This window comes from Panulirus ornatus, chromosome 8, assembly GCF_036320965.1.
Source record: "Panulirus ornatus isolate Po-2019 chromosome 8, ASM3632096v1, whole genome shotgun sequence".
In the NCBI taxonomy this organism is placed as follows: domain Eukaryota; kingdom Metazoa; phylum Arthropoda; class Malacostraca; order Decapoda; family Palinuridae; genus Panulirus; species Panulirus ornatus.
In genome coordinates this window covers 5,575,697-5,594,805 of record NC_092231.1, presented here as the reverse complement: position 1 = coordinate 5,594,805, position 19,109 = coordinate 5,575,697, and the positions used below count along the sequence as shown (strand labels likewise).

At 36.4% G+C, this 19,109-nt stretch overlaps 1 protein-coding gene across 2 annotated transcripts in view; it reads left to right on the top strand.

Moving 5' to 3' along the window:
- Window positions 1-3,846: 3,846 nt before the first annotated feature.
- The window catches only part of Ric (Ras-related protein interacting with calmodulin), a 17,380-nt gene continuing 2,117 nt past the window's right edge, over window positions 3,847-19,109 (top strand). Inside the window, exons 1-6 of one of the 2 annotated variants that reach the window (XM_071663996.1) lie at window positions 3,847-4,081; window positions 5,418-5,474; window positions 7,374-7,447; window positions 7,828-8,025; window positions 10,001-10,233; window positions 16,745-19,109. The exon at window positions 16,745-19,109 is cut by the window's right edge and continues 2,117 nt beyond it. In XM_071663996.1, the coding sequence (XP_071520097.1) occupies window positions 3,973-4,081; window positions 5,418-5,474; window positions 7,374-7,447; window positions 7,828-8,025; window positions 10,001-10,233; window positions 16,745-16,787 (714 nt within the window). In that variant the 5' untranslated portion in view covers window positions 3,847-3,972 and the 3' untranslated portion in view covers window positions 16,788-19,109. Of the gene's footprint in view, window positions 4,082-5,417; window positions 5,475-7,373; window positions 7,448-7,827; window positions 8,026-10,000; window positions 10,239-16,744 lie in introns of both variants that reach the window. The other variant, XM_071663998.1, reaches the window with a different exon arrangement.

The window sequence follows — 19,109 nt, the reverse complement described above, 5'->3', positions numbered from 1 at the left end:
TTGTTAGAAGCAGTGAAAAGTTTTTATCGAGGATGTAAGGCATGTGTACGTGTAGGAAGAGAGGAAAGTGATTGGTTCTCAGTGAATGTAGGTTTGCGGCAGGGGTGTGTGATGTCTCCATGGTTGTTTAATTTGTTTAAGGATGGGGTTGTTAGGGAGGTAAATGCAAGAGTTTTGGAAAGAGGGGCAAGTATGAAGTCTGTTGGGGATGAGAGAGCTTGGGAAGTGAGTCAGTTGTTGTTCGCTAATGATACAGCGCTGGTGGCTGATTCATGTGAGAAACTGCAGAAGCTGGTGACTGAGTTGGATAAAGTGTGTGAAAGAAGAAAGTTAAGAGTAAATGTGAATAAGAGCAAGGTTATTAGGTACAGTAGGGTTGAGGGTCAAGTCAATTGGGAGGTAAGTTTGAATGGAGAAAAACTGGAGGAAGTAAAGTGTTTTAGATATCTGGGAGTGGATCTGGCAGCGGATGGAACCATGGAAGCGGAAGTGGATCATAGGGTGGGGGAGGGGGCGAAAATTCTGGGAGCCTTGAAAAATGTGTGGAAGTCGAGAACATTATCTCGGAAAGCAAAAATGGGTATGTTTGAAGGAATAGTGGTTCCAACAATGTTGTATGGTTGCGAGGCGTGGGCTATGGATAGAGTTGTGCGCCGGAGGATGGATGTGCTGGAAATGAGATGTTTGAGGACAATGTGTGGTTTGAGGTGGTTTGATCGAGTAAGCAACGTAAGGGGAAGAGAGATGTGTGGAAATAAAAAGAGCGTGGTTGAGAGAGCAGAAAAGGGTGTTTTGAAATGGTTTGGGCACATGGAGAGAATGAGTGAGGAAAGATTGACCAAGAGGATATATGTGCCGGAGGTGGAGGGAACGAGAAGTGGGAGACCAAATTGGAGGTGGAAAGATGGAGTGAAAAAGATTTAGTGTGATCGGGGCCTGAACATGCAGGAGGGTGAAAGGAGGGCAAGGAATAGAGTGAATTGGATCGATGTGGTATACCGGGGTTGACGTGCTGTCAGTGGATTGAATCAAGGCATGTGTATGGGGGTGGGTTGGGCCATTTCTTTCATGTGTTTCCTTGCGCTACCTCGCAAACGCGGGAGACAGCGACAAAGCAAAAAAGAAAAAAAAAAAAATATATATATATATATATATATATATAAGTGGGAGACCAAATTGGAGGTGGAAAGATGGAGTGAAAAAGATTTTGTGTGATCGGGGCCTGAACATGCAGGAGGGTGAAAGGAGGGCAGGGAATAGAGTGATTTGGATGGATGTGGTATACCGGGGTTGACGTGCTGTCAGTGGATTTAATCAGGGCATGTGAAGCGTCTGGGGTAAACCATGGAAAGCTGTGTAGGTATGTATATTTGCGTGTGTGGACGTATGTATATACATGTGTATGGGGGTGGGTTGGGCCATTTCTTTCGTCTGTTTCCTTGCGCTACCTCGCAAACGCGGGAGACAGCGACAAAGCAGAAAAAAAAAATATACAAAAATTCCTAACAACTTTCCTCTCTCCTTTGACAGTTTTGTAATTCCACCTCTTAATTCGATAAGCATACTTAGTATTACTGTAACCTCTTGTCTTGAAAATTCCACATAATGCAAACAGCTAAGTCTGCCCCGAAGAAAGTGGGAGTCCTGTTTAGATGTCCAAATTTTTTCCGAACAATTGATCTAAGTATACAAATGATTGATTCGACCTAGTATGGAGTACTGCTTTTTCATCTGGGGTGATTCAAGCTCTGCAACCTCACTAGAGAGAGTCGAAAGCAGTCCGACTTATCAACTCCCCAAGGCTAACTTCAACACTTGACCCACTTTCTGTATGCGACAATTTTGGTTCACTCCCAAATTCTGTAGGAATTACTTTAGTTTTTGCTCTTGAGAACTGGCTGCTTGTGTGCCCCTTACCAGTTGCTAGACTACACAATGTTTGGGAAGATGTGCCATGATTACTGTGTGGCCTTTAACAAATCAAGGGTGGGCTGTTTTGATAACTATCTCCCTACTGCACCTTGAAGCTTTGGAACTCTCTACCCTCCCATGTCTTTTCCAATAACTGTGACTTGCTACTCATTAAAGGACAGTATTTTCAATGCTTCCAGAATGTGTAAACTTTCCTGTGTCGCTTTTCCTTTTATTAACCCCTCCACAGTTCAATTAAGGCCCGGTCTAGACGTAGACTCATGATAGGAAGACCATAAAGTTTGTGGAGTTGGAGACAGAACAGGTACCAATTGAATTCAAAAATTGGATATTTAAGGTCCGCGAAGCCTGCAACAGTCATGTTTGGAGTAACATAGTGATCCATGTCAGTGGATCCGTTGATGATAGTTGTTTTAGATTAAAAAGAAAAGTTAATAAATCATTTGCTAGTTCGGTCCATGAGAGAAATGAGATATTAGGAATGGTGCTCATTAGATGGTGTTCAACAAAAGAAAAGCTTAAGGAAAGACGGCGAATGGGGTGATTGGAAAAAGTCATGTTTATCTAAGGGTCTTGGGAGGGAAGGGGCTGATCCTACATCGCGTAGGCCCTCCTGTTTATTGGCAACATATTCGGAACTCCTCGTATCTAAGGATGCCAGAAACTTGGGAATATATATATCTTTCCTCTTAGTAAATGTTCAAGGAAACCCAGAAGAAAATGCGTTGGGGGGGGGGGGGGGGGAGTTAGTGTACTCAGCTCAGCCCTGAAGTCCCTGATTGCAGTCATGTTCATGCAAGGGATAAGTTTGCAAAGGCATAGGGTATGAAATCAGAGGGTAATTGGTGCACTTCTGAATGTAATATGCTTCAGGGGCCGATGTTATTACTAATTGTCGCCCTCTTCATGGTGATTACCTCTTATGTTGAATGTTCTGAGTCACACCAAAAAGCAATTGATAAGCTCGACGTAACTGATAAGGGCCTAAAATTAGTCCCAGACAACACGACAGAGGAGTCAGGTGAAACCAAACGGAAATCGAACAATTATCAAAAGGTTTTGAAAATCTACTAAATGCAGGAACGAGAGAGAGAGCCCCTCGTATTTAACTCGTTAAGCCAAGATGTAGAAAAAAGGAATGTCTTTTATACCACTGAGCCAAAGCAGATGGTAGATAAGTAAAGCATAATTACATAGTAACCATGAGAGATACTAACGAATGTTAGATCACTTGTATTATTAGTTTGTAACTTCTTAGAGGTTAAACCTTTTTGCTCATTTATTAAAGTTAAACCACACGACCCACGGCTGAGTTTGGATGTTACTATAAAAGTTAATGATTATGATTTAAGGGATGTTAGAGATTTTAGATGTAATGCTTTGATCTTTTCATTTGATAAATTTTCCAACGAGAGATCGCGATGGGTATATAATGTGTGGATGATAAAACTCATATGAATTGACATATTTCATGACCTGGTTGATTTTGTCGATGTGGTTCAGTAAATTTTGCCCTATATTAAGATATTTATTCAATAAAATATTTGAGGAATTTATATACGAGTTTCTTTGAAGTAATACTGCAAATGGGTTCATTACGTATCTAAAGAAATCATTAATAACATTATCCTATACCATTAGTGATTGTTCCTCCAGATAAGAATACAAGATGGTCGATTATATTGCATAGAATTAGCTCTTAAACTCTAGATAATGGCACTATTCAAATTGCCCGCAATATGTCTGCGCTAGATCAGCTGTCTGGCCATCATAAGCTACAATGTTTATAATAGCCAATAAGATACCTGACTCCTCAAAGAGCAATTAAAGGTATCGAATACTACTCGATTAATGTCATCTGGGGAATCGGATTCCCCTCTAATGACGTACGACACTAGTGTATCATCACATTCCGTCGTCTATGAAGTGTAGTAAAGTTTACACTAGTACCTGGTGCATCTAGTCTTTTGTGACTAATCGAAGGGCGTATATTTTTTTTTTTTTTCAAACTGGAATATGAAGGTGTCCAGCTTGTGAAGCATGGCGCTCACTGCGGGTCAGGCCTCCACCACCAGCCACCAGCAAACCAGGAATGGCATCAAGGTGTTCAGGATCGTGGTGCTGGGAGAGGGTGGGGTCGGCAAGTCAGGTAAGCCTTGTCAGCTCTCGCCCCCCATGATGAACGTTTTAACCTCGTATGACTTACTCTTATGATGATGTTGGGTAGAATTCTCCTCACAGGTTCAGAATGAGATGTTGGGTGAATGTGGAGTGTTTTCAGCCTCGTGTTATGGTGAATTTGTGGTGAATTGGACATGGTAAGGTATATTGGTCTTTGCTCGTTGTCCTGACAGTTGACAGATTTATTCAGAAATAATAGCTCGACATGAGGAATTCTTAGTGTTTTTGTTATCCTTTTACTCATCTATTAGCACCGTGTGTGCAGCTATTGCTGAAAAATGTCTTTGATATGCCGTAGTAGGATGTAAGGTCTTATAGAATGGATTGGAGATTGAAGCAGTCCTTTTGTTAATATGATTATTGATTAAAAGATATATCAAATAAGAGTGTGCAGTTCGAACATTGTGCAAAGTAATATGTAGTTTGTATGTACTAATCTTCATGCCAGTAAGTAATTTTTAAGTATTCAGAGTGTGGAAGGTGAGGGAAAACGTAGGGATTGTTTTCTTAGAATATTGAAGAAAGTAAAATACACCAGAACCAGTGAAAACTCCGCTTTGTAGGGGCGAGATTTAGTGTTATTTTAGGAAATATGTTGTTGTTAAATGTTCTTCTTTTGTACATATGGTGTAACCATGTGGGTTCATCTGTGTGCTAGAATTAAGAGGAGTTTAGAAATTATTCTTTTGATTTATTTTCTTCCCTTGAGGTGATTTTGGACTTTTAAAGAAATGATTTAGGTGCTGATGTGTAGGGCAATTGAATATATACCTGCATGACAACTTTTATCAGTATTGCATAAGTTAATCTAATTTCACAAAGAAAATGTAAAATTTGCAAACATTCTTAAGGCACAGTTAATAAAAAATGTTGAAAAACTGGACTGGATTACCCCATGCTTTAGGATGACCGAGAATGTTCATCATAAATCTTGCTGCAAAGAAGAAAATTTACCTTTAACGTACAATTAAGGTAACTGAGAATGTACATCCCTCCTTTTGAATGAGCATAAACATCTCCCAGTTAAGATTATGTTGTTGTATATTTTAGAAAATCATATGGAAGATAATGGCTCTGTTTAAGAGTCTCAGGCACTTATTTCACAAATCTAACTTTTTTTCATTTTGCAAAGCAGATCTGTCATTCATACATGCCATGCTTGAATATCTTTCATTCCTTTTAGATCAACCATAATTTTGGTTGATTTAGATGATAATGATTAAGAAATGTCCCTGTATGTTGCTGTATTGTGTACTTGTATCAGATGGAGTGAAATTTACAGTTCTTACTTTTTTTTGTTCCAGCTCTTACTTTGCAGTTTGTGAGTCACAATTTCCTGGAGTACCACGATCCAACTATCGGTGAGTAATATTCAGAGTTTCAGGTATGTTCCTGTATGATATGATTTTTGCACTTATATACTGTGTATCCTGTAGGTCCTACCGGCGTTTGAGGTATGGTTCTTTTGTTTATGTTTGTATAGAATGTATTTTTCACATCATTATTAAAAGGACTCATTCTTTAGCCTTTATAAACAGATATCTAGGATAGATAGTTACAAAAAAAATATTCAAGGTGCGTACATGAAAGGTGTAATTTGACATGTGGAGAAACATGGCTACCATGGTAGTACAGTGACATGGCATGAAAGTTATATTTATTTATTTTGCTTTGTTGCTGTCTCCTGCATTAGCAAGGTAGCATAAGGAAACAGACGAAAGAATGGCCCAGCCCACCCACATATACATGTATATACATACACGTCCACACACACAAATATACATACCTATACATCTCAAGGTATATATATATATATATATATATATTTTCTTTTTTCTTTCAAACTATTCGCCATTTCCCGTGTTAGCGAGGTAGCGTTAAGAACAGAGAACTGGGCCTTTGAGGGAATATCCTCACCTGGCCCCCTTCTCTGTTCCTTCTTTTGGAAAAATTAAAAAAAAATAATGAGAGGGGAGGATTTCCATATATATATATATATATATATATATATATATATATATATATATATATATATATATATATATTTTCAAACTATTCGCCATTTCCCGCGTTAGCGAGGTAGCGTTAAGAACAGAGAACTGGGCCATTGAGGGAATATCCTCACCAGGCCCCCTTCTCTGTTCCTTCTTTTGGAAAATTAAAAAATTGAGAGGGGAGAATTTCCAGCCCCCCGCTCCCTCCCCTTTTAGTCGCCTTCTACGACACGCAGGGAATACGTAGGAAGTATTCTGTCTACCCTATCCCCAGGGATATACACACACAGACATATACATATCATGTGATACTCAGCATTTTGTTGCAACACATGACTACTGTGTGGCCGTTAGCAACTCATGGGTAGGCTGTTTTGATAGACATTTCTTTCCTTATGCCTTAGAGCCTTGGAACTCTACCTACTCATGTCTTTCCTAATAACTGTGATCTGATACATTTTAAGACAGGTTTTTGACTTCCTCCAAAGTTTGTGATACTTTCCTTTGTCTTTTCTTTTTCCCCTTCATAATCAATTTCAGTTAAGGCCTGGCCTTGATGTGGATTTTGTCTGTGACTGGAGCCTCTTATGTGAAAAAATATATATATTTTGGGTTAGAATTTTTTCTCTCCTTGTTGGCAATACCTCTCAGATGCTTGTAAGGCTCTGTCTATGGCAGTGAAAGGTTATTCATTCTTCAGTGCCAATTTTTGTTCTACTATTATGAATGGAATTTCCTTAAGAGATGCTTTTACTGCTGGCAATATGTATTAGTGTGTTCATATCAAATTTCTTAGATTTAGTTGAATAATGTGTGGCAAATAATAGTCAAAATTCAAGAAGCCAGTTGTTAATCCCTTTCAACTTAAAGAAAATTTTGTGATGTATCACATATTTTTTTTTTTTTTTAATTTTCCAAAAGAAGGAACAGAGGGGGCCAGGTGAGGATATTCCAAAAAAGGCCCAGTCCTCTGTTCCTAACGCTACCTCGCTAACGCGGGAAATGGCGAATAGTTTAAAAGAAAAGAAAATCATGTATTTGATGTATTGGTACAAAATTCCATTGTTTGAAAATTGGCTGATTATGAACAAAAAGCTGGGACACCTGCAGTTATTCAAACTGCACCATGAAAAAAGTGATGTATCAGAGTTTTGTTGTAATGGCCCTAGATGGTAATATATTAACATTAGATGTGGATGGATGTAACAAAAAGTGAAGTACTGTATGTCTTTCTCCCACTCAATTTTTGTTTCTCGTTGTTTACAGAGGATGCATACCAACGGCAGGCTGTTATTGATGGTGAACCAGCACTTCTTGACATTCTGGACACTGCTGGTCAGGTTAGTTTCTCTTGATGTTTTAAGTCATATGTTTTGGAATTAACTAAGTTATTTTTAACTGTACTCATGATCAGTTACTGCTTTGGTTTGAAATATTTCAGTTAAGAGTGCCAGGAGAATGATCTTGAGGGTATATCTGAGACTTTTTATGTTTGAGGGTGAAGTTTTGATGGAGACTTTAGTTTGACTTGATAGATCACCTTACAGTACAAAGGAAATTGTTAAAAAGCATTTTAGATATGTGGAGCCTTTGCTCATTTTAGCAAGGTGAGCATAAATTGGGAGGATGAAATGTAAGCCTTTTTTCCACATTTTATTTAGAAAAATCATGACAAACTTGTTACGAGTATTAGATCCTAACATATTTACTCTTTATCTAGATTGAATTCACAGCAATGCGGGACCAGTACATGAGATGTGGTGAGGGCTTCTTGATCTGTTACTCCCTTACGGATCGGCGTAGTTTTGAGGAAGTTGCTGGATATAGAAAACTCATTGCTAAAGTTCGTGCTGCAGATTCCATACCTATTGTCCTGGTTGGCAACAAGGTAGACTTAGATGATCCTTTACACCGCAAGGTAAGCTGAATTGTAGTCATTTACTGTGAGGGGTAAGCTGAATTGTTGTTATTTACTGTTAGGGGTAAGCTGAATTGTAGTCATTTACTGTGAGGGGTAAGCTGAATTGTAGTCATTTACTGTGAGGGGTAAGCTGAATTGTAGTCATTTAGTGTTAAATGACTTGATTTTATGGGTATCTGTTTCGTTGTCTTTTAGTGTAGTGTTTCGAATGAGATGAGGTGAAAGAAAGAGAATATCTGGGGTGTGGTTACCATCTTGAAATGGACTTGAATTCCAATTGTTATTTTACATTATCTTAAAAAGATTCAAAGGAGCAAGAAATCTATAAGAAATGTATCATAATGTTGATTTTGAAAATTGTTGATGGGTTTACCAAAAGAGAGAAGAATGATATACACGATAAACAAGTGGTGAAAATGAGTAAGACTGGAAATTTGGTGTGCATACCAGGTAAGATTAAGTGAAAATTGGCATAGGGTAGGAGTACGTGACTTTGGAAGCCAAAGAGAAGTGGATGTTGGCATTTTCAATATGCCCATTGACTTTGCTTCATCAGCTGAGACTGGAGTCCCCATTCATATTTCCATTGCATATGATCCCTAGGCATTCCTCTGACATCATCTGAAATATCCCTAGCCCAAGTCAGATTTCTATCCTTATCTTCTGCATTCTGCCTCCTCTTTTAATGCCCTCTGTTGTACCACATTATACTTTTTTGACCAGCCTGTCATCTGTTATGCATTTTACTTGACCATACCAGACAATGCATGGTAGCAAGGTAGCGAATTTACTTCAAGGAGCTGGCCTGCACAGATAGGGCAAACCATTACCAAAAAAGGTGCACGAAAATCTTATTGAAGACAGATTTTAGATTTATGAATAGACCTGTTTTGTTCCTGTATTGGAAGATTTCTTCTGTGGAATGTATTCCTTTGTGTCCAGTCGTACCTCTCAAAGACACTCATGACTTCACAGAAAATTGCTTAGAATAATTGTTTATTCCATAAGAGTATTTCAAGACTTTCCCAGGAGTATACATTTTTGTTTGGAACAGGAAGTTCTTTACAACTAGGGTTATCTACCAGAGTCCAAGATGTGAGGATAGTGGCTTTTACCTATGCCTTTTTAAGAATATTCTTGTTGCCTGAGATGTACAGAAAGGGTTTTAAGCATTTGACGGATACCCTATGTTTTGGAGGTGTTGGATACCATTATCATTTGATGATATCTCTGTTAGGATCTGGTTAGCCTTCATTGTGTGGCTTTGAGCATTCTGTCTTCAGAAGAGGATGATCCAGAGTGAGGGTCATTTGTAATCAAGGGTAGGTTCTTGCTTTAGGTTTTCTTAGTTTTTTTAAGTTCCTCATCCTTCATTTGGATATGCTCTCAGATACTCATAGGGCTCTGTCTGTAGATTAGAAAGGTAGGTTTTGAAGGAAGAAAAAACGCTCTTCCTCGCTAGGGAGGATTCTATGAAAATCCATTTATTTTCCCCTCTTTCTTCTACTCTTTTGTTTATAAAACCAAATTTCAATAGAAGACTGTAACAGGTCTCAAGCATAGTCATCAACAATAGTCTGTGACTGACTGTTAGTGAGAGGTTGCTAAGCCCTGCCTTAACTCCATGGTATTATAGATATTGCATGTTATGAATATGGGCGAATGTCATAATCCAAATAATCACTTCATTAAAACTGTAACAGACGTCATTTGCTCAGATTCATGTTCTCTTGGATGATTTCGTCAATGATTGCAGTGGCTTAGAAATTATATCTAAAGATGCTGACCTTTAATTTTTTGTTGTATGTAATGTTTGTGTACTCTTTGATATCCATACATGCCTGGTGTTTCATATATAGATTTACCATTTGTATCAAGAATATGCTGTCATACATGTCAGTGATATCAACAAATGTTAACGTTTTTATGATTAAAACATTAAGGTCTAACTACATTTTCTCTTTCTTTTCAGGTTAGTACGGAGGAGGGTCAAGCTCTTGCACATTCTATGGGCTGTCCCTTTTTTGAGACCTCTGCAGCCTTACGGTACTTTGTTGATGATGCTTTCCACATGCTTGTGAGGGAGATTCGAAAGAAGCAGAAGGAAGCAAGTGAGGGAGTGGCTGCTTGCAGAAGTAAACCCCTCTCCCGTTGGAGGAGATTTAAAAACATTTTTCTGTGGATCTTTCGTCGACCACGATTCAAGTAAGGTACATGTTATTACCATTATAATATCATAGATACTGAATTTTTAGGGATTTGATGATGAGTAGATCTTCCAAGTTGCTTACGAAGTTTGTAGAGATTACAGTTAAAGACAGCTCATTGTAATGAATGAAGAACTGTTGATTAACATTTCTTTTATGAGAGGAAGTATTGTTTTGACAGTTACTTAAAGAAACAGAAGCATCATATTCTTCATTTGGTATAATAGCCACCGTGAGCAAAGGTATCCAAGATAGTTGATTTTATCGTGTAATTTGCAGCATGCTTCTTCCTTGCAGTGACACTGATACAGTTTTTATATTCTTGTTACATATGAATATACATGTGATGTATAGAAATAGATAACTCTATGGTTAGTTAAAGAATGTAGAGTCCTTGAGGAGTAGAATGCTTTTGATTTTCATCATGGCATGCATGAATTTATGGTAACAAATATATTACCTTGTTATGCACTTCACATTACTATATTTGCAGTGAAAAAATGCTGATGCTATTAAAAGAAGAAGCCTATCCTTTTAGAAAGTAACACCTTTGGGTTTAAAGTGATTATATGACATATTTATTTAGGCACATTTTGTGACATTTATTTGATATTTATTAAGCCATTGGTGCTGTATTTTAACTTGTGCATTTTATTTTACCTTGTAGGACATACTGAATGTGATCACTCACATTGCATTTTACTGTGAAATATGTAGCTGAGTTTGTTTAATGACACAAGCACTTGTACCTTGATGGCAGCATTAAAGATCTTAATCTTCAGCAACAAATTCCTTACTTGAATGTAGAAAATATTTGTATGTTAAGCCAGATTTATAGTTAGAAAGATACCTTGCACTCTTAAATCATGAAGTTGAAATATAAGCTATTTTAGGCCTTGAAATAAGAAGTATATACATTTCCTTTTCCTCACAATGTGGCTTTTTATTTTAAGATTATTGTACATAAGAAACACCAGCACATTTTCTCAGGATTTGAAATTGCCTTGGATCTCAGTGTAATTGCTGAAACTCTTTAAGTATTAGTTTACTATCAATATTTGAAAACTTATTGCTCTTGTATTCAGTGAAGTCATCAAAAGAAAATAAAACTGACCATCAGGGCCAACTAGCCCAGTTGCTGCTGTAACAGTTTGCTTTGCATGAGGTTTATTGTTATTTTGATTTTTGGTCTTCATAGTAGCACTTATGTCTTGTGATTGGCATCATATTAGGTTTTTTAACTGACTGTACTGCAGATGTTAATGGTAAAAGAGAATTCAAGTATGAAAGTTGTATAATAATTCAGAGATTATCAGTTAAACAACCTACTCTCAGGAATAAGTAATCCTTGCCATTTTCTTACCTGTCGAGATGAGATTAGGAAGCTCCAGCTCTGCAGAATCAGTCTCCTTGAAATCTCGATTCCTCAGTGCACTAGATCCATCCCATGTGAATTAGACTGAAATTATTTGCAACAGAATGATAAATAATACTCACTCCATACAGATTTAGTTTTGTGGCCAAGTTGATCATCATTTTAAGTGATACATGTAGACCTTTTTGATTGTTAGTAACACTAACAACCAAAAAGATGTACATGGTTCACTTAAACTCACAAAACCGTCTTGGCCACCTAAATGATCTGAAACATCAAATTAGCAATCAATATATATATACATATATTTTTCTTTTTCTTTCATACTATTCGCCATTTCCCGCATTAGCGAGGTTGCGTTAAGAACAAAGGACTGGACCTTTGAGGGAATATCCTCAAATGGCCCCCTTCTCTGTCCTTTCTTTTGGAAAATTAAAAAAAAAAAAAACGAGAGGGGAGGATTTCCAGCCACCCGCTCCCTTCCCTTTTAGTCGCCTTCTACGACACGCAGGGAATACGTGGGAAGTATTCTTTCTCCCCTATCCGCAGGGATATATATATATATATATATATATATATATATATATATATATATATATATATATATATATATATATATATATATATATATATTTTTTTTTTTTTTTTTTTTTTTTTTATACTTTGTCGCTGTCTCCCGCGTTTGCGAGGTAGCGCAAGGAAACAGACGAAAGAAATGGCCCAACCCCCCCCCATACACATGTACATACACACTCTCTCATCCCCAACAGACTTCATACTTGCCCCTCTTTCCAAAACTCTTGCATTTACCTCCCTAACAACCCCATCCATAAACAAATTAAACAACCATGGAGACATCACACACCCCTGCCGCAAACCTACATTCACTGAGAACCAATCACTTTCCTCTCTTCCTACACGTACACATGCCTTACATCTTCGATAAAAACTTTTCACTGCTTCTAACAACTTTCCTCCCACACCATATATTCTTAATACCTTCCACAGAGCATCTCTATCAACTCTATCATATGCCTTCTCCAGATCCATAAATGCTACATATATATATATATATATATAGACTATCATCTATCATTCTGTTACAAATGCTGGTAGATGTCATTGTTATTATTTTTTTTCATGTTAGTGAGATAGCTTTTTATCATATATTATTATTTTTATTATTATTAGTATTATTATCATTATTATTATTGTTATTAGTTATTATTATTATTATTATTATTATTTTTTTTTTTTTTCCCAAAAGAGCGAACAGAGAAGGGGGCCAGGTGAGGATATTCCCTCAAAGGCCCAGTCCTCTGTTCTCAATGCTACCTCGCTAATGCGGGAAATAGCGAATAGTATGAAAGAAAAAGATTATTATTATTATCATAATGATTTGCTGTATAGGATTTAGTATTATTTACTTCTTGAGGTATATTTAAAGGGTGATTCGTTGAACTTTTTTTTCTAAGATTCAGACTGGTTTAGACATGAATCTCACACAAAAGAAAGAAAACTTGTTAGAGGAATTTTGTAAATAAGTATCATAAAGTGCAAAGCAAAGTACAAAGTATACTATTTTGAAACTTAGATATTTTTTCACTTTACCTTTTGATAATGATGGCCAGTTCACTGAAGTTACAATAAAACAAACCAGTAAGTATAATCATCACTTAAGTGGTGAAGCTGTATAAGTGAAGTAAAATTACTCATAGCTGTGAGTAAATTACATCTAAAGAATGAAGATAAATGTTTTTAATTTTGTATCTCGTTCTTAATTACTATTTGTTTCCCCTTAAATAATATATTTCTCTAATAGTATGAAACATATTTACACTCTTATTCCAATGCTACAGTTTCCATCATTTCAAAAACCAACACTTGCATTCCTGAGATACATTTTGCATCATTTACTGTGGAGATTCATTAGAGATCAACTTATGTCATTATGCATTACATGGTTCATATAGTTTCTCTCATCATGTGGAAAGGATGAGCAGAGAAGCTCTGCAAGACCTCAATGGTAGGTTTAGTTCAAGTAATTGTTATGTTGGTGGTATGATTAGTGCTGGAGGTCATAGTGGAGCAGTTGGTGGTGATGCTGGTGGTAGAGTTACATTTAGCAATAACGGAGGTGTCCTAATGGCTTTGTTAGAGTAGGAGTTTTCCACATTAGTATGGAATTACAATTATAATGCAAAGTATTTGTTTTACCATGTGATAGGGAGATCATTTACAAATGTATAAATTTCAAAACAAATAAGGTACAATGAAATTAGTGCGAAAAGTTATGTAAATGTATACTGTGCACATCAACACCCCATCTCTGCTTGGTTTACTTCAGGATAGTGGTAGCATGAACCCCAGGGATACAGAACGTTGTAAGACCATTTCATGTATGAAACTGACTTTCTGTAGTGTTTTCAGTAAGGTTTTTAGAAGATACCTAAAATTTGATATTTCATCAGTTCAGCAAAGGCAATATGCACGACACAAAAACTCATCAGTTGATATAATGACTGCATTATGCCAGTATCATTTGTGAGTTTGATTCTTGATTTTATTCTCATATCTCCTGTGTGTTCTTGAAGGTGACTGAGAGAATTGGACGCTGTATCCTTGCAAAAGCAGGATACAGCACACGGGTAAAGAAAGGAAATACAGTTGTCAGTTGATACTGTTGAAGTATGATATGGCACAAAATTGCTTTTGATTGGGGCAATTATCTTTTAACTCTAAAACTTTTGATATATTTTAGGAAAGTTTCATATTTTGCTAGCATTTATGGCTCTAGCAAATCATGTCATTGTAATTCTGAATAAGATGTAAAATTATCACTCAAGTGGTGAAGCTGTATAAGTGAAGTGAAATTACTCATAGTTAAGACTGAATTATTTCCAGTGAATGAAGATAAATGATAATGATTTTGTGTCTCATTCCAAATTACTATTTGTTTTCCATGAAACAAATAATTAGAAATTCCCTGAACTATTGCTTCAAAACTTCAGTGTAAGGATTAATTTTCATGCAGAATTAAAATCTTGGGTTGAAATATAATGCTGAGGACTTTAAGGCCTGTAAATAAGTAATTAATGTTTACTCTTTTTAGAAGATTTTTGTGATTCTTTGGTTCAAATTTATTGGGTCTCTGTCAGCTTTGGGAAGTATTATGAGAGATTTTCCTTGATTATTTACAAGTATAGAAGCATTTAATCGTCATGTGTCATTTTCCAAAGAAAATGGTTTATGGGCTTAAACAAGTCCGTGCCATTTTTGGTATTTTTGGAAGGGTAATAGATTTGATTGAAAGTCTCAATATAAGGACTAATTTTCATACTGAATTCGGATATGGGATTGAAATATATGTTGGGGGACATTAAAGCTTTTAACTATGTAATTAATTGTTTCTCTTGTAGAAGAGTCTGTGATTGTTCTGTTCATATTTATTGGTTATCTGTCAGCTTGGGGAAACATTATGAGATATTTTCTGTGATTATTTCAAGCATAAAAGCTTTTCATTATGGCTTATTTGAATTTTAAACCAAAAGCATTTTTGGGCAAAAAATTTCCCTGAATTATCACCTGCAATTTTTGGTATTTTTAAGGGAGTAATAGATTTGCTTGATAACCTCAGTATAAGGACTATTTTTCATGATGAATTTGAATCTGTGGTTGAAATTTATGTTGAGGAACATTGAGGCCTGTGATTAAGCAGTTAATTGTAACTCTTTTAGAAGATTCTATGATTATTTGGTTTGTATTTATTAGGCATCCGTTGGCTTAGGGAAGTGTCATATTTTCCTTGAATATTTCATGTTCAGAAGCATTTTGTTACCTTAGATGAGTGGACAGATGTGGCAGAAGACACTTGAGACAACTAGAGCACTTTATTTGTTTTGGTTCAGTGAAGACAGTTCAGATGGTAATTTATTGGCCCCTCCCAATCAATCAGGTGGTAGGCTGTTAACAGCACTTGCCCAGGATGTCGCTGCTGTCCACACTGAGGAGCATTAAAGTGGTGCCTGGATCCATCTTACACTCTTCATGTTAGGATTGCTGGGTTTTCTTTGTCTCATCAAAATGGGACTGCTGGGCTAGTCCTGAAGTTATCTCCTTACAAGATCCATACACCTACTCAAACCTCACGTATTTTCTTCGCATAAGTACTTTTGTCAATTCCTGTCTACTAATCTGCTCAAATGTTTTAAGTATAATCACGATAGAGTCAAGTAAATCTATGGCCCTTAGTCCCCGGTGTAATAGGGTTTCTTCCTGATTCTAAAGCTAATGAGAGGTAGGGCTAAGATAGTAGTAGTAGTACCGGCCCCTCCCACACCCTTCCATTTTCTGTTAAACCCTCTTTTCTATTCACAAAACCAACATTTTTGGTCTCCAGTGACCTCTCTCTTGTGCACCATCTTTCTAGTACCTTTCCTAATATTTTATTCTTTTTCAGACACAGTTGTCTAATGATGTTCTCACTAGTCCCTTTTCTTCCATCTATAATCTCCACTCACAGTTCTAGTTCATATGTGGTGTTTTTGCTTTTTCTAACATCAATACACCTGTTGCATGCCTCATGGACATTGAATCCCCAAACTTTGATTTTTTGTTGCTCAAGGTATGTCCCCCAACTACTATACTTTTCTTCTGTTTTGTTTTTTGTTTTAATTCTACAAATTTTCAGTCGTACTTTGACTATCTGAACACATGCCATGATAGTGTGGCATTCACTCACCCTCATGCTGAGGCCACATTTGTTCACAGTCTCTAGCTGTCATGTGTCATGTATGTGAAGCGTCTGGGGTAAACCATGGAAAGTTTTACAGGGCCTGGATGTGGAAAGGGAGCTGTGCATTACTCATAGATATGTAAGGATTAACACTGAAAAAGATTTATGATTAATGAGTAACTCGGTCTTGTCGTTTCTAATTAGGAATAGGATTATTTTTCATCTTTTCATGTCATGTACCATCTCACCATTTTCAGGCTTCTCGGCAGGTTATGAGTTAGAGTCATACTAACATGACAAGTGGGGAGAAAATCTTTGAGGCATGAAGAATATGATTCTCCCAGTAAGTGTCGCAGCAGGATGATGAGTTGACCCTTCCCTTTCCTCTCTCCTTTTCAGGTCTGCCTGTTGTGTGTGTCACACACAGCCAAGGATAGAATGAGTTGTTTTCTTCTCCCTAGCACAAGGACAAGGCTGGACAGGTTGTTTAGGTAATAGGAAATGAGTAGTAGCTAATTTTGAAGTAATGTTATTTTTTTGTTATGTAACATGGCAGCCATGTAACAGGCCACAGTTAGATAAAGTAACACTCTTCAGGAGAAAGTATGCCTATTCTTAGAAGTTTGCTTTTAATGTAATGATAAAGGTAGACAGTTAAAAATTGTAATTTTGTTCCTTCTTTTCACTCTGTGTGATATCAAGATATAATGTGAGTCCTTTGATAATATTTAAGCACATGCACAACAGAAGGTTGATGTATATCATATTCTGTTTTGAAACTGTTACTTCAGTGTATTGCAAACTCCTAACCATACCAAAGATATGATGATGATCCATTCATTTAATTGAAAATCTGTTAATCACTGAAACTTTCTTTACTGTCTATAGTAGAGTGCACTTTTCAGTATGTATATACAATAAATAATCAATGACCTGCACAAAGTGAAATATATTATGAAATGGAATGTATTGCAAGAAAACTAAGCCTTTCTGCAACTGTAGAACTGCTACTTCTATTGGTGCCATCACCTTCCATATGAGGAAGATAAAAGTCGAGTGTTTTCCACTAGAGTTTGACGAAAGGAGGTATCAACTAGTCTGATGCTTAGTGTAGGTATTAGTGTCATATTATGCATTATTTTAACAGGAACAGCTGTAGTTCCTTTCAAGCTGGAAGTCATCGCATGGAATTTTCTGATAAGGTTTTTACCATGACATTGACTTAAGTGAATGACATGATAATGGAATATTATGCAGTAATTGGCCTATTCACACATGAAAATATTCTAGAGCTGAAGTTCATCAAATTAGTGGATGTTACATTACTATGTTTGCAGTTTTTAGTTTTTTTATTGTTTCGTATAGTTTTGAGATTATGTAGATCACAGATCTGTGAGTAAAGATTTTTGTAGGTTCAGGAAGATTTTCTTGTGTGATGTTTTTTTGAAGGTAATAGAGGTGCTGTTGAATGCAGGTTTACTTTTTTCTAGTATGATTAAAAAGGACTGCCTTTCTGAAGGTTGTATGTACTTGATGTTTCTGTACATTTTACAGGTTTGCAGTTAATGTATATCGTATATGTTTGATGATAGTGTTGTGTAAAATACCTTTTTTTTTGTCAGAAGGTGCACTACAAATTTTAATTTTTCAATTTTCAGTATGTATTGGTACTGCTAGTATTGCAGCATTTCAGAAACATGTTACAGGAAGAGGAAAATGGTATTTCAGTGCAATATTATTTTCTATATATTTTTATTTGGGTGTTGTGTACATTTTTTGCGAGCAAGGAAATGAATTATCTTGTGCTCTGTAGCAAGGATATTTTTGTAGTGTTATGATCATTCCACATTAGTTTTTTTAAAGTATGAAGGGAAGGCTTTATAAACCAAAGATATTCCTTGGGATGTGGAAATTTTTGTAAATGTTTAGTGTCGTACAGTTATTAAGTAGAATTTTGTGAAAAAAAGAAATTTACTCATAGTACGGTATTGATTCTTATTTGTAGGCCTCAAATCACTGTGGTAGAAGTTTATGACTTACTTTTTGGTATGTAAATTGTGTGGAATTAGCACATCTTCAGTCAATTCCTAATGGCCATCTTCTCACTTTACGAGGTTCCTTAAGCATTGTAGTACTGATTTTTACCATCAAGGCAAGCTTAATAGGGTGCTATTATCCTTGATTTTGCATACACTGTATACTAGCCACAGATGGCAATCCAAACAAAACATGAATAACTTGGGCTACATGGAGACCTCAGTAACCTACTAGTGACCAAGATGGGCAGTTGTGCACCTTTTCTAGGGAGTCACAGCATGTGTGGCACTCACCAATTCCTATAGCGTCCACTGCTGTGCTCCTGCCACACCCACACGACCTGAACTTAGGATTGGCCTGTTTGGTGAATAATATTTTTTTCCTAAACTACAAATGCTTAACTCTTAATTCATAAGAAAAAAGTAATTTTGATAGTTTTTTTGTTGTAGATCCCTTAGAAAGTTATGAAATGTAATTCAATGTAACTTTCATACAGAGGGTTGATCAGTCCAGTAGATAACGTTGTTCTTAAACTTTAAACAACTAAATCATAATTCTTCAGGAAAGAGGTTTTAGATTTTTTTGTGAAACTTCTCGTAAGTTGAAGAAGAATATACCTTTACTTTTGTTGTTGTTGTTGTTTTGCTTATTGGGAAGTCAAAATAATCAATTGTGCACTAACAGGGTTCAGGCAAAAGCTTCATAAAAGTTCGTCATTTCATATAGG